General features: G+C 40.6%; 1 protein-coding gene across 3 annotated transcripts in view; it reads right to left on the bottom strand.

The window, feature by feature from the left end:
• Nucleotides 1-2,649: 2,649 nt before the first annotated feature.
• Nucleotides 2,650-15,209, bottom strand: part of ARA6 (Ras-related small GTP-binding family protein) — a 213,240-nt gene continuing 200,680 nt past the window's right edge. Inside the window, exon 8 of one of the 3 annotated variants that reach the window (XM_089403649.1) lies at nt 2,650-3,001. In XM_089403649.1, the coding sequence (XP_089259775.1) occupies nt 2,957-3,001 (45 nt within the window). In that variant the 3' untranslated portion in view covers nt 2,650-2,956. Of the gene's footprint in view, nt 3,047-12,767; nt 12,909-15,209 lie in introns of those variants that run through there. The other 2 variants (XM_089403648.1, XM_089403647.1) reach the window with 2 other exon arrangements.

Raw genomic sequence — 15,209 nt, 5'->3', positions numbered from 1 at the left:
AGAACCAAGTACGAAATAATTGATCACCAGATGAAATAACAAACATTTAAACCTTTGAACATGAAGAAAATAAAAACCTCCAAACATAACTAGATCTTTAAACATAACACCACTTACAAAAGCATAATAGCCAAAAAAAAATATTAAAATATATGCTAAATTAAATGGTATCTTGAATTGAGACTTAATACAGAAGAAAACAAAGTAATTATCACATCAGAGATAATTGAATAAATAAATAAGCAAATAAATCAATTTAAAAAAGTAAAAAGGTGATTCACACATTTCATATACTCGAGGTTTTCTGAAAATGTTGATAAGCCTTTGCAAATGTCACTGCAAATTGAATGGAAACCCAAGTATGTTGAACTGGATAAGATCATTGTTCTTGCTACAAATGTGGAAAGAAATTACAAGTTCTTACATGTTTTAGATGGAGAAATAAACTTCACTAAATTCTACCTTATCTAACCCAACCTTTAAATCCCACCTGCTACGGAGGAGTTGTACCAATTCCTTAAAGATCAATCTCATAAGTATCAACACGTTTAAAAAAAAAACAAAATAATGAGAAATGATGTAGATGTTTCATTATTCTATTACACATTCAAATTAGATGACATGAGTTGATATTTGTCCCACCTATGCCTCTAATCAAAATTACCTATACCTACAAAACTTTGCACAAAGGTTGAAAATAAACTCAAATAGTTTATGATGCACTAATTCCCTAAAAGCAATATTAGCCCATTCTCTTAATATAATGAAAGGCAAACATCAAAAGTGCATTTTTTATTTGATTTTGAAATGCCTTAAAAATTACAAGGTTGTTGAAAATCAAGTGAACCTCACATCAGAATGTAATATTATGTTTGTCGGTTTAGCTAAGGCCTACCTAGTATACATGGGCTCCATAACCCACTTTGGGGAAAGCACCTACCTATTGACTTGTGTGTATATATATAAAGTCTCATTTGTAATTTCACATTTAAGTGTATTATTAATCTTTTCATAAAGTGATTAAGCCTATAGCCTCTAGAAACCACGTCTGTACTTTTGTTTCAACATGAACTCATACATGCATGTCCAAATGGAATAGAATTCTTCACCAACAAGATCTCAATCGTATGAACAACTTAGGCACATTGATTGAAATTTTTCTTTTTACAAATCATTAGAAAAGAGAGAGAAGGAAAAATCTCCGACCAACGAGGACTGATAGGGTTTTTTGTGGTGGGATTGATGATTAATCATAGCATTAATTGAGCAATTATTAAAGACCTCATATCAATATGTTTCATCCCCTATATAATCAAATCCCCATTGGTCTTCTTGATTGACTAACACATAGCAATCGCCAATCTCGATTCAACATTGACGATGGATGTGATTCATATGATCTGATATCTTCACTATGTGCTCCCTACATAGATTAAGGGAGGATGTGAATCATATGATGTAATGTCTTCTCTCTATCTCCCTTATTTAAATTAGTAGGGGTGTTGAAAATAATGGTGTAATCTTCATTTATACACCCTCTCACATTTTTTGCCACAATCAACCTTCTACTGAGTTGGTTATTTATACACCACCTCATTTTAGGCCACTTCTAACCTTATATTCAATTATATATTTATACACTCTTTCTAATCTTCAACCACAACCAATCTTATATTGAGGTGGGTATTTATACATCCCTATCATTTATATTATCAATTTTCGTTGTAGCCCCTTATTGAAGGGGGAATTTGAAAATGTTATAATCTTCACATTCAACCAACAACAATCTAAACCTTATATTGTAATATTACGTTTGTAGGGTTGTGTAAAGCAATCTAATATATGTGAGCCCCATAACCCCTCTTGGATAAAGAACGCTTGAATGGTGTATGTGTATACAACTCTCCTTTGTAATTTCACATCAAAATATATCAATTATCTTTTAATATAAGTGATTTAGCCTCCAAGCACCCTCGGTATCTTTTAATATATGTGATTTAGCCTCTAGGCAACCTCGGTATTGCATTTTTCTTTCTTTTTAACTTGCACTCTCTTATTAAATTCTAACAAGGTACACCAACCTCCTTAGCATACGAATTTCATTATAATGTATAAGTGAAAACAGAGAAAGGCAAAACAAGGAACTTAAGGACTTCAAGTTAAATGCCATCTTCCTAAATATAAAACCCCCACTACAATTGCACAATTTCCAATTAAAAATCTAATAGATACATTGATTAAAAGATGTCATGATGAAGAAACATTGTCCTTGTACACAAATAATGTAACTTACTACTACTTTTTGACATAGTCTAACTTATAGACAAAATGACCTTTTTCACGAGCATTTTTCTGGTTAATTTTAATCAAAATACGACATAGATTTTTAAAAACTTGAGTTTAAATTGTTTAATCTTCATAATTTGAGTGCCCCGGGATTTTTCAGGGTGCTGAATCCATTTATGCATTCAAAAATGTATTTTAAACAACAAGAAAGAAATCTTGAGATTGTATTGTCGAATTTTGGTGAATTTTGATAAAAAGGCTATTCTTTTATCCAGCTTACTCTTATTTTCCAAATTTATTAGAATCATTCAAAATAATGATAAGCAAAGCAATAAAGTAATAGGAAAAGCATGGCATCCCGCATCACTAATATTAGATATTTGACTAAAATCAAAATTAAAAACATAATCTCCACTGTGTGTCTTGCCCCTTCCAAAGCCAACCAAACAAGCTGGCAAATATAAAACAAATAACCATCGTAAATATCTCACATGAGAGTTTATTAAGGTAGGCTCTTCAAAACCAACCCAAATACATCACTGATTCTCTAGCATAGAATGTTCAGAGAAAATTTTGAAAGCACATATTGTACATTTGATTAATTTGTACAAATAAAGTAATAAACTCATGAATTGACTAGCATATAATAACACAACCATCTATAAATCTCCTAGGTCTGCAATGGAGTTGGCCGGGGTAAGCGCTTTGCAATCTCCTAGGTCTGCAATGGAGTTGGCCGGGGTAAGCGCTTCGCAATTTCCTGCAAAGTGAAAACACATTGAAGTTGGCTTTATTGTAATAAAAGTAACACGAAAAAACAAAAGATGGAAAGGGGAAGAGAAGGGGCAGAAAAAAACTATTTAAATTAAGTGGCCCGTTCTGAAAGGAAAATATTCATTAACCGTAGAGAAATGCTACTAACCCTAACATGCCCATGCATCTTTACCTTAAAACGTTTCCTTCAATATACTTCACCAACAAATTTACACAAATACTTGACACACAAATCCAGTAACAAAGTCCACGTAAAAAGAAACAATACATTTATTACGAATATCCCCATGCGATATGTTTGAGACTCTTAAAGGTGCAAATACATACATGGATGCACAGACATCTATCAAATAATTGACAAGACAAAACATAATGATCTAAGTTTCAACACGTATTTAACATTATCTGTATACCACACTAACCTTGACTCGTGGGCCAATGACTCATCCATTGTAGCCATTTGAGGCTCGTGACTGTTTTTACCCCTGGGGTTCCCAGGGATCATGCTAAGTGGGTTAACGTATATAATGCTTGACATGCCCACAATATGGAGACTTAAAGAGGTATGGTGTGGTCTAATGAAAAGAATAACGAGTGGACAAATTTGTCTTATATTACACCAAAACCAAGAAGCTAAACATAATTATGAAATATCTCACTTTGAACCAAAAAACATCATTTTAACTTTTGATTGATGGATTATAATGAATGTAAATTGAGAAACCTTGCACAAGGTTATCTGTATTTATATGTAATGTTCTTAAGTAGGAATACAAGTGATATAAAACATACAATCAATTCAGCAAATATAAAAACGAAATATATATTAAGCACCCATGGAAATGTTGGAAATAATGAACTATTGAGCCATTTTATTAATCCTTTGAGGGCAAAATACAATAGATAAAAGAGTGGTGCACCTAGGCTTGTCTCAATGGACAAGCATGACCAAACCCAGGTGAGAAATGACTGAACCGATGACTGCGTCAACTGCTGCACCAATCTGCACTGCACTGCCCAAAAACTGCCCTTTCTACTAACATCGAATGGCTGGAATCACCACTTCTCGTGCTCAGAAAATTATAAGATTTGAGCCCTTGACTCCTTGGCCTAAACGTGGCCTAAACCCAAAAAAACTCACGAAGGAATTTAGTTGGTTTAGACTTCTGAAATTCGGCCCCCAAGGAGCCCAACTTCTGCTACAACCGCAAAACTCAGCCTACTGGATTCTGCCCGTAAATCCTTCCAGATCATGACCCAAAGAGCTGAGCTGACCCCTACTGTAAATCCCTTGACTTCCCGGATGAGCTTCCGGGCTATAGCACCCGCCCCTAAGCCCCACGAAAACATTGGATTGGCCCTCTGCACTATCCCCAAGCCTGGGAATTCGAATTGTTGGGTTGCTGGCTCCAAAACTCTCAAGAAATGTTAGCCTACTGCTGCTATCCAAATCCTCTAACTCTCCCGGCAAATGATTGATCAAGGGTGGCTCAAACACCTCTTGTGTATTCTTCAACTAGCCCAGAAATACGCACTCCATGTATGTGACTAAATGGTAGTGTTGTAACACACTCCCGGATCTCCTGAAATGTTGATGGAACTTCCTTCCTAGGGCGGGCACTCAAGGGCCCCCGAAGGTAAGGTTAAATCTCCCACTTGAGAGATTCGTGGCTAAACAATGGGCTGACTCGGCTAAACATCAAAGCGAACAATCAAGTAATTTCGATTTACAAGGTGAATGAATGAATCCAAATGAGAGCCTTCTCTTCCTTTTATCTTCGTGGGTCTTCCTTGCCTCATGTGGACCCCTCCATCCAACACTTCAAATTCCCTCAAAGCCATTCGAATGGCCTAGTTCAAATTCCCACGTGGGTCACCCCCACATTCCACTAGCAACCAAATAAAGTAAAATTTCCTCCTAAGTCCCTAAGTCGAAAATGTTGGGTTCTTTTCCTTAGCCAAAATTGTGCAAAAATGTGTAAAAACACCCTGTTACAAATGTGTTTGGAAAGGTACATGACAGTCCTCCCCTCCCAAATGTTGTTTGCCCTCAAGCAAGCTCAAAGCTGGGTGCTCCAAAATGTGTTCACCCTCCCAGGTGGCATCCTCATCCGACAAGTTCTTCTAATGTACCATGAACTCCCTGATGATCCTGCTCCTCAGTTTCCTCTCCCTCCTCTCCAAGATGGCCTCAGGCTCCAAAACCAAGTGGCCCTCATCATCCAGTTGTTGTCACCTGTTGTCCGAGCACCTTTTTAAGGCATGAGACATGAAATACATCGTGGATCCTGCTCCCTGGAGGCAACTCCAACTCATAGGCCACCTCCCCAACTCATCTGATCACCCGGTATGGCCCATAGAAGCAGGGTTGTAGCTTCTCAACCCCCTTATGCTTCAACGTGGACTACCTGTAAGGTTGTAGCTGGAGGTACACCAAGTCCCCCTCCAAGTCTGCGTACACCTTCTGCTGGTTTTGTGTTGTCACCAAGTTATCCTTGAGAGCCTTGAGGATGTCTTGGCTCTCTTGGATCCAATCTTTGGCCTTTGGGGCCCGGCTGTCTCCAAAAACAACATCAGCAAAAGATAATGCATCATATCCATACAAAGCACGGAAATGAGTCATACCAATGGACATGTGGTGGGTGGTGTTGTAGCAGTACTCACCCAAATGCAACCACCGGATCCAAGCCCTCTACTGTCCCGTCACGTAGTTCCTCAAATACCCCTCCAACCACTGATTAACTCGCTCTGTCTGGCCATCTGTCTAGGGGTGGTAGCTTGTGCTAGGAGTGAGCTCGGTCCCGACCAATCTGAAAAGCTCCTGCCAAAAACCTCCCATGAACCTATTGTCCCTGTCACTCACAATGTTCTTAGGGAGCCCGTGCAACCAGAAGATCTCCCGAAAGAACAATTTTGCAACCTGTGCAGTCGTGTACTTGGTGGGGATGGCAAAAAAGTGGACATATTTGGTCAACCTGTCGACCACTACATAAATGTAGTCCTTCCCCTGCATTGTGGGGAGCCCTGTGATGAAACCCATAGATATACTTTCCCATTTCCCAAGGATGGGAAGCAGTTGTAGCAATCCTGCAGAGTGAATCAGCGCCCCCTTGTTCCACTGACATGCCTCACACTCCTATACGTGCTTCAACACGTCCCCCTTGAGGCCCTTCCACGTGAATCTCTCCCTAACTGCCATATATGTCTTCCGGAACCCCTGGTGCCTGGATAATGGCGAGTCATGTGCTGCTTGGAGCACTCTATCTCTCAACTGCAAGTTGGGTACCAGGAAAATGCACCCCTTGTAATAGATGACCTCATCCATCACTCGGTAGCGCTCATCTGCGTGAGTGCCCTCCAAGACCTCGCATGCCCTCCTGTCCTTGGAGTACTCCACCAATAGCTGAGCCTTCCAATCATGGCAGATGCTCATGAGTGATAGACCAACTGGTGTCTGAGATAGAGCATCGGCCACCACATTGTGCTTTCCCTGCACATACTCTATATCAAAGTCATAGGCCTGCACCTTGATGACCCATCTCAGTTGCCTATCATTGAGGCCCTGTTGCCCCATGAAGTGATGAACACTGTTGTGATTAGTCTTCACCCGAAACCTGTTGCCTACCAAGTATTGTCGAAACTTGGCCAATGCATGCATGATGGCCAACATCTCTTTGTCATATATGGAGTATGATAGCTCATGCGGTAGGAGCTTTCAGCTCTCAAAAGCATTCGGATGCCCATCCTGTGACAAAATTGCTCCAACTCCCACCCCGGATGCATTACACTCCATGGTGAAGGGTTGGGAAAAATCTGGAAGTGCCAAGACCGGGCAACTGCTCATCACCTCCTTAAGGTGATCAAAGGCAACCTGGGCTCCACCAATCCATGTGAAAGCCCCTCTCTTGGTCAAATCGGTCAAGGTTGTTGTCAGCGATGAAAACCCCTTGAAAAACTTCTCGTAGTAGGTGCAAATGCCCAAGAAACCCCTCAACGCAGTCACATCTTGTGGTACCGGCCAATCCCGGATGGCCTGTATCTTCTCCTCATGGACCTTCACCCCATCAGCACTGATGATATGCCCTAGGTAGAGCATCTTTGTCAAGCCAAACTCGCACTTGGATAGTTTGGCATAAAACTGTTGCTCCTCCAGAATGCATAGTACCTCCTCCAAGTGTTGGAGATGCTCCTCCCATGTTCGGCTGTAAATCAAGATATCATTAAAGAAAACTAGCACAAACCTCCTCAATTGTCCCTAGAAGACATGGTTCATGCATGACTGGAAAGTGGCCGGAGCATTGGTCAGCCCAAATGGCATGACCAGGAACTCGAAGTGCCCATAGTGGCACCGAAAAGTTGTCTTAGGGATGTCCTGATCCCTCACCCTGATCTGGTGGTACCCCGAACACAGATCGATCTTAGAGAAGTACTTGGCTCCTCTAAGCTCATCCATCAACTCATCTATGCGGGGGATGGGGTACCTGTTCTTCAATGTCTTCCGGTTGAGGGCCTGGTAGTCAATGCACATGCGTAAGGTCCCATCCTTCTTCACCAATACTACTGAAGAAGTGAAGGGACTGGAACTTGGCCTGATACAGCCCAATGCTCACAGCTCTTGAATGGCATTCTCTATCTCATCCTTATAGGCGTTGGGATGCTTATAAGGGGTGGTGATCACCGCCTGCACACCCGGCTCCAACTCAATAGTGTGCTCGAATCCCTTGTCTGGCAGTTGCCCTAGTGGAATGTCCCCAAACACCACTGTGTATCTGTCCAGCAAGGCCTATATGTCTGGTGGTGGTGGCTGGGCCTATCCCCCAACCTCCGAAATCCTCAGCTCCACTGCCCATGCAATGTCCCCATGTCACAGATCTGCCTCCATCCTATGGGCCGAGACTGTTTGAGGTGGATAGCACTGCATGCCTCTCAGAACTACCAGTTTTCCATCTGGCCTAATGAGCTCCATTTTTGGCTTCCACCAATCTGTAGTGACTCACCCAAGGGAGTACAGCCACTAGACACCCATCACCACATTGGTGTCTGGCACATCGACCACAAAGAAATGGTTCATCATCGAGTAGTTCCCCATAACTACTGTCAAAGCAGGCACATATCGAGTGCACTGTATGGTGCGGTCACCTAGTACTAGGACTGAAAAGCCCTCAAACTCAGTCGTGGTGAGGCCCCTCCTCTGAACCAACTGGGCATCTATGAAGTTGTGGGTAGCCCCACTGTCAACTAGGACTGACACCCACTGCCCCTATATGGTGCCTCTGATCCTCAATGTCAAAAATTTGGGAACCCTGCATAAGGAAGCAAGGACTCCCCTGGATGGGGCAAGGGATGCCTCTCCCTGTGGAGGTGGCCCTCCATCTACCAAACTCTCACCATCTCCCACACCACACTCCTACTCCACCTCGTCCTCCCGATCATTGTCTGAAAAGACCTCAATGTAGTGTTCTTTGCCAGCAATGCACCGATGGTCTAGTGCCCAAGGCTCCTTGCATGTGAAGCACAACTTCCTCCTCATGAGGTCCTTTTGTGTCTCAACATCTAGTTGTCCCCGCCCCTATGTGGTCCTCTAATGTGGAGGTCTAGTCTCACACCCCTTCTGTGGAAAAGGGGTTTGTGCAGGAAAAGGTGCTCTAGTCTTGGGGATGGCCCCCTGTAGATCTCTAGTCACAAAATTGCCTCCTATAGCGCGGAGGGTCTACGTGACTTCACCAGTCCATGCAGGGGCTCAAGGAAGCCCTCAATGAAGGTGTATACCCTCCTGGCCTCTCATAGATCCGGAACCATCATTGATACTCGCAGAAACTCTAATATGTACTGCTCCGAATTGCCTGTCTGGCGCAATTGGGTCAACTCTCTGAAATGGGCCTCTGGATCTCTTTGGTAAAAACACTCCACCACCCTCCTGGTGAAATCCTCATAAGAAGCCAAATTGGCATGCCCTAGGGTGGCCAAGCCATAAAACCACCAGCCATGGGCTTCCCCCTCCATGTGTAGCGTGGCCATCTTGATGGCATCCTGTTTTGTCATCCGGTTGAGCTGGAAGTAGGTGTCCATCTTCTCAACCCAAGCCCTAGCAGTGCACTTGGCAGCGCCATCGAAAGTAGGGAAGCACATCCTCCCTATGGTCCTTTGCAGCTCATAGTTCTGGGTCCCTTATCCTCCATAACCCATGTTCTTCTCACTTTGCTTGAGCTTGCAGAAATCTTTGAAAGAGAGTGCTTCCCTGAAGTCTGCCTCCATAGATTGCCAGTCTCTAAAACGATCTCCCATTTGTATGGGGTCTTCACCCCTTGCTAGTTCGATTTGTGCTACTGGCACAAAAAAGGGCAGTGTGGCTCAAGTTGGCCCACTAGCCGATGGGTGTTGGTGTTGCTGGTGAAGGGTGATCGAATGGCTGGGAGGCTCCATAAGTTTCCCCAAATAGAAACCCTCTAGGAGTGGTCCTCTCTCTATTCTGCAGCTTTATCTCCTCCAGCATGTCTTTCTGGCCCTTGGCTAAGTCATTCAAGGCCCTTAGGAGGCAATCGAAAGCCATCTCTTCCCTGCACTTGGGTTCCACCATGTCCTCCTCTTCTACCACTGCCTTCCCTTTGTCTTTCGTGTCTGAAGTAATCTCTAGCTCTCTTTCCCTGCTCTGGTACCTCTGCCTTCTGTATGTGATGTTCTGTTATTCCCCTTCTCTCATAGGAGAAAATCCTCACAACTAAGCCAAGAACTAGGCTCTCATACCACTGTGATGTTCCTAAGTAGGAATACAAGTGATATAAAGCATATAATAAGTTCAACAAATATAAAAACGAAATATATATTAAGCACCTATGGAAACGCTGGAAATAATGAACTGCTGAGCCATTTTATTAATCCTTCAAGGGCAAAATACAATAGATAAAAGAGTGGTGCACCTAGGCTTGTCTCAATGGACAAGCATGACCAAACCCAGGTGAGAAATGACTGAATCGATGGTTGCCTCAACTACTGCACCAATGTGCACTGCGCTGCCCAGAAAACTGCCCTTTCTGCTAACTTCGAATGGCTGGAAACACCACTTCCCCTGCTCAGAAAATTATAAGATTTGAGCTCCTGACTCCTTGACCTAAACCTAGAAAAACCCGCGAAGGAATTTAGCTGGTTTAGATTTCTGAAATTTGACCCCCAAGGAGCCCAACTTCGGCTACAATTGCAAAACTCAGCATGTTGGATCATGCCTCTAAATCCTTCCGGAAAATGTCCCAAAGTGTTGGGCTGACCCCTACTGCAAATCCCCCAACTTCCCTGATGAGCTTTAGGGTTGTAGCACCTACCCCTAAGCCCCACGAAAATGCTGGACTGGCCCTCTACGCTTTCCCCAAGCCCAAGAATTCAAACAGCTGGGTTGTTGGCTAACTTGGTTATGTTGGCTCCAAAACTCTCAAGAAATGTTGGCCTATTGTTGCTCTCCAAATCCTCTAACTCTCCCGGCAAATGACTGATCAACAGTGGCTCAAACTCCTCCTGCGTATTCTTCAAATAGCCCAAAAATACGCACTCCATGTATGTGGCTGAATGGTAGTGTTGTAACACACTCCTGGATCTCCTGAAATGCTGATGGAACTGCCTTCCTAGGGCAGGCACTCAAGGTCCCCCGAAGGTAAGGTTGAATCTCCCGCTTGAGAGATTCATGGCTAAACAGCCGGTTGACTCGACTAAACAGTAGAGCGAACAGTCAAGTAATTTCGATTTGCAAGGTGAATGAATGAATCCAAATGAGAGCCTTCTCCTCCTTTTATCTTCGTGGGCCTTCCTTGCCTCATGTGGGCCCCTCCATCCAACTCTTCGAATTCCCTCCAAGCCATTTGAATGGCCTAGTTCGAATTCCCACATGGGTGGCCCTCACATTCCACTAGCAACCAAATAAAGTCGAATTTCCTCCTAAGTCCCTAAGTCGAAAATGTTAGGTTCTTTTCCTTAGCCAAAATTGTGCAAAAATGTGTAAAAACACCCTGTTACAAATGTGTTTAGGAAGGGACATGACATTATATCTCAGAGAATTTACATATTCATTTTGAAAACTTAACAAATAAAACTTTTTTTGCTCGGTAAAACCATTTTGCTCCAATGCTCGAGGGCATTGAAAGGCCATGTCCATTGGTTGAAGTATATGGGATAAATAATTGCACCAGGGTGTCTCATTTGATCTAATCGGATAGAAGTTATACAACCAAGAGTGCTAAACAACCACTGCATGGCAATACAGGCATGGCAATTGCTACATAAAGCAAGCCATGTGATAAGCTATACTAATCTTGCAACCTAATTAATAATGTAACCAAAAATGATTTATGGTGGGCTGGGAATGCGTTTCTAGACCCCAAAAATGTTTCAAGGATTCCATAAAAAGGTCAGTAGTTTCTGACCAATTCTGAAAAATGCTCAAGTAGTTTCCCAGCGTTTTTCAAAACTTGTCCATCATTTCTTGCAAACGGTTTTTTTCCTTATTTTTACTTTTAAAAACAAAAATAATAACACCTATACTAATCCTTAAAAACCCCATTAATCCTATCATATAACAATAAAAACCTCAAAAGTATTAAAAGAAACAAACCAACAAGGAAAGAGCACGTAGTAAGATTTAATGGAAGAATTTACTTGATGATTTTTTCCTGGGGACACAAATTGTTTGTAGGGTTTCCTCTCATTGCCTACAACTTCCCAAGTGTCTCTCATGTTTCCAACACATTATAGGTGTTTCTTGTACACATTTTGGGAAACCTATTTCCTGCCATTTCTCATTTTCAGATTTTGATACTTGGGTATTTTTTAAGGATTCAAGTATTATATCTAAGTATAGCATTATAGGGAATTATTTTGGTTAGAAAAAATCATATATATATATATATATATATATATATATATATATATTCGATTTAAAACATACAATTTATTTTTTAAACTTGTAAATTTTGGAAAATATTATCAATATTATAAAAAATAAGTGACTTTAGAGAGTGAAAATGATTAATAACTGAATAATTTTTATTTTTCTTTTTAAGGCCAAAAAAATGCCTCACGATAGCAACTAACCATGAGTATTTAGTTGGAACATTCTTAAAGGAAATATTTCACACTACCGTAGACGAATGCTTCCTAACCCTAGTCTTCCCTTGGCATTTTTAGCTTAAAAATGTTTTATTCCATATACTTCGGCAGCAAATTTTCAGAAATAATTGACAAAAATGGTCAAAAACAACAAAGTTCTCATACAAGGAAACAACACTGTTATTACAAAAACCGCTTTGTTATATGCTAGAGATTTTCAAGTGCAGATACGTACATACATCCACACACATAAAGACACTAATATGCCAATATGGGCATGTGCCAAATATTTGACATGATCTAATACTTAATGTATGTAAGTCGTTACATGTTTAACACTATCGATTGATCCTCACACTAACCTTGACGTTTTGTAGGCCCATATGATCGATACATTATAAACTAACGGCTTGTGACTTTAAGCCCTATGAGCAACAGGAATCATGCTAAGTAGGTAAGCATATATAAAGCATCATAGGCCCATAATGGGAGCCTTGAAGAAGCCATGTTGTGGCATGAAGGATAGACTAAGGAATTAACAAATTTGTCCTGATATATTACACCAAAAACAAGAAATTAAACATACTTGTGTAATTATAGTTTATGGATCCAGGACTCGTAATGCTTGTGACTTGTAAGCCCTATGGGCCCATAGGGATCACAATAAGCAGGCATGCATATATAATGCCTCCTAGGCCCATAGTGTGAACCTTGAAGCTGTGGCATGAAGGATGGACTAAGGAATTGACAAATTTGTCCTGATATATTACAGCAAAAACAAGAAATTAAGCATACTGTCCTGATATATTACATCAAAAACGAGAAATTAAACATACTTGCAAATAATAGCTTATAGATCCAGAAGCATTGTAAATTTTGATTAATAAACTCTAATGAATGTAAACTAAGAAATATTGCGCAGAAATATGTTTATTTGTCTCAACATTTTACTTTTCATTATTTCTTTTAAACCTCAGCAACTAACTTTGGTTCTCATTTTCTCTTATCTTATAGAAGTGCAACAACCAAAAGTACTATAACATACCTCTGCACATCCTTAAAGACATGGCACTCATGAAATAGACCAAGCCCTGCATTGAACTAAGCTAATCTCGCAAACTAATAAATTGTGCATGTTAATTTGGTAGCTCAGGGACAAATTCCCTCCTTTCGACAGCCTTCGTCATCAAGAAACACCCCTCCTGGCCCTTGGATGAATTTAATTTGGTGAAGGAAAAATATTATTTTTAATGTGAAACCCACATGTGCACAAAAGTTCAAGTTGGTTTGGAAGAGGAAATTCGACCCCCTGACCACATATAAATAGACATCACTTGACATCATTTAGAGGCATCTCATCACACATCACATCATTCATTCATTGGTTTGTACACTTCTGAAATTGCAGGGCCGAGCTACAGAAAAGTCTGAAATCTGAAAGCTACAGAAAAGTCTAGGATCTGCGAGCTACCGAAAGCTAAGTTGCACAGAAACGGATACAGGGTTTGAAACGGATACAGAAATTTTTCAAAAAATCTAGATACAATACGGCAGGAAATGGCACATATATATATATATATATATATATATCAGTGTTTTTAAACCCGGCTGGTTCGGAATTGACTCGGCTGAGTTGGTCCGAGTCGGTCAAAAAAAATTTGACCCGGCCATTGAACCGGTTCGGCCGGCCGGGTTAATACCGAGCTGGCCGAGTTGTTACACAACTCGGTCGTCTCGGTATTAACCCGGCCAGCTTGGCCGAGTCCATATCAACCCGGTCGGGTTACGTACAGCGGCCAGTGAACCCAAAAAAACAGCTTTTTTTATTTTATTTTTATTTTTGGGGACTCCTTGGGCTTCCCTGTTTGACTCATGGGTTTCCCTGTCTGACTCTGATACCTAGTATTGATATGCTATTCATGGTAATGTTAAATTCTTAAAGTAAAAGGATGAAAATGAAGATTAAGGAGAATGTCAAATGAAGATTAAGGAAAATGTCACTTTTACTTAAATTTTTAACATTACCTAGAAATGACTCAGGATGTTTGAGAGTGGTTCCGGCCTCATTGGATTTCATATGGAGAAAGAAGAATTTTAGATTTCATTCAAAATCCAGCAGACTTATCAGTTTTTCAGGATTTCAGGATTAGGGGATTGCAATGTTTCCATTGAATTTTGTCATGTATTAGGGTATGGAACTCGTATTTAATCAAGAGCACCAATCCCTCTATGTACCTTGATGTCAGTGACATTGGTTGTCGAACTCCTCTAGGATTCGCTCCCAAACCGGGAGCTTCTAAAAATGTTGCTCCCGCTCCCCGCTTTCACTCCCGCTCCCAAGTAACACTAAGCCAAATGATGTTGGCAACTCTAGCAGTAGTCAGTAGTACTGGTCACAAACTTTTGTTGTAGAGGCCATTTCTAGCCTCCTTGGTTATGTGTTTTTGTTTTGATCTCTATATCATCATCGTGTATGTATTGGACAGTGCCCAGGGTGCCATTTTGATATAATGGATATATTCATGAGCCTACTTTGATCATATGTTGTCTTCTATGATCTATCTATATTCTAATGCTGTGTGTTTGGAAACATGAATGAAAATCTTTAAAATTATGTGTTTTTATAAAAAATAAATATTTAACGTATTTTTTACGATGATTGAGTCATTGAAATCGAGCCGACTGAGTCGATACTGAGTCAGAGTCGACCCTCGGCTAAGTCAGAGTCGAAGTCGGAGTTTTAAAACATATACATATATATATATATATATATAGAATTTCATATTACCATTCATATTTTAGAATTTAAATTATATCTAAAGATGAAAATACATAATCAATTATCATCTATGATCTATCAGGATTCATCATCATCAATTCAGCATAAACATTGTCATCATCATTAATGATTATAACATTCATGATTCAACATCTCATCAAGTTTCTGTTTCAAATTTCAATCATCAAGTTATCAACATGACAAGTTACAACATCATCACCAAAATTAATAATGCATACTACATAGTACAAAGTACAAAATGAACTATGACTGGCAGTCT

This window comes from Pinus tabuliformis, chromosome 2_1, assembly GCF_031772625.1.
Source record: "Pinus tabuliformis cultivar Carrire ecotype Pingquan chromosome 2_1, CPIR1, whole genome shotgun sequence".
NCBI classification, from domain to species: domain Eukaryota; kingdom Viridiplantae; phylum Streptophyta; class Pinopsida; order Pinales; family Pinaceae; genus Pinus; species Pinus tabuliformis.
This window is presented reverse-complemented; position numbering and strand designations above follow the sequence as displayed.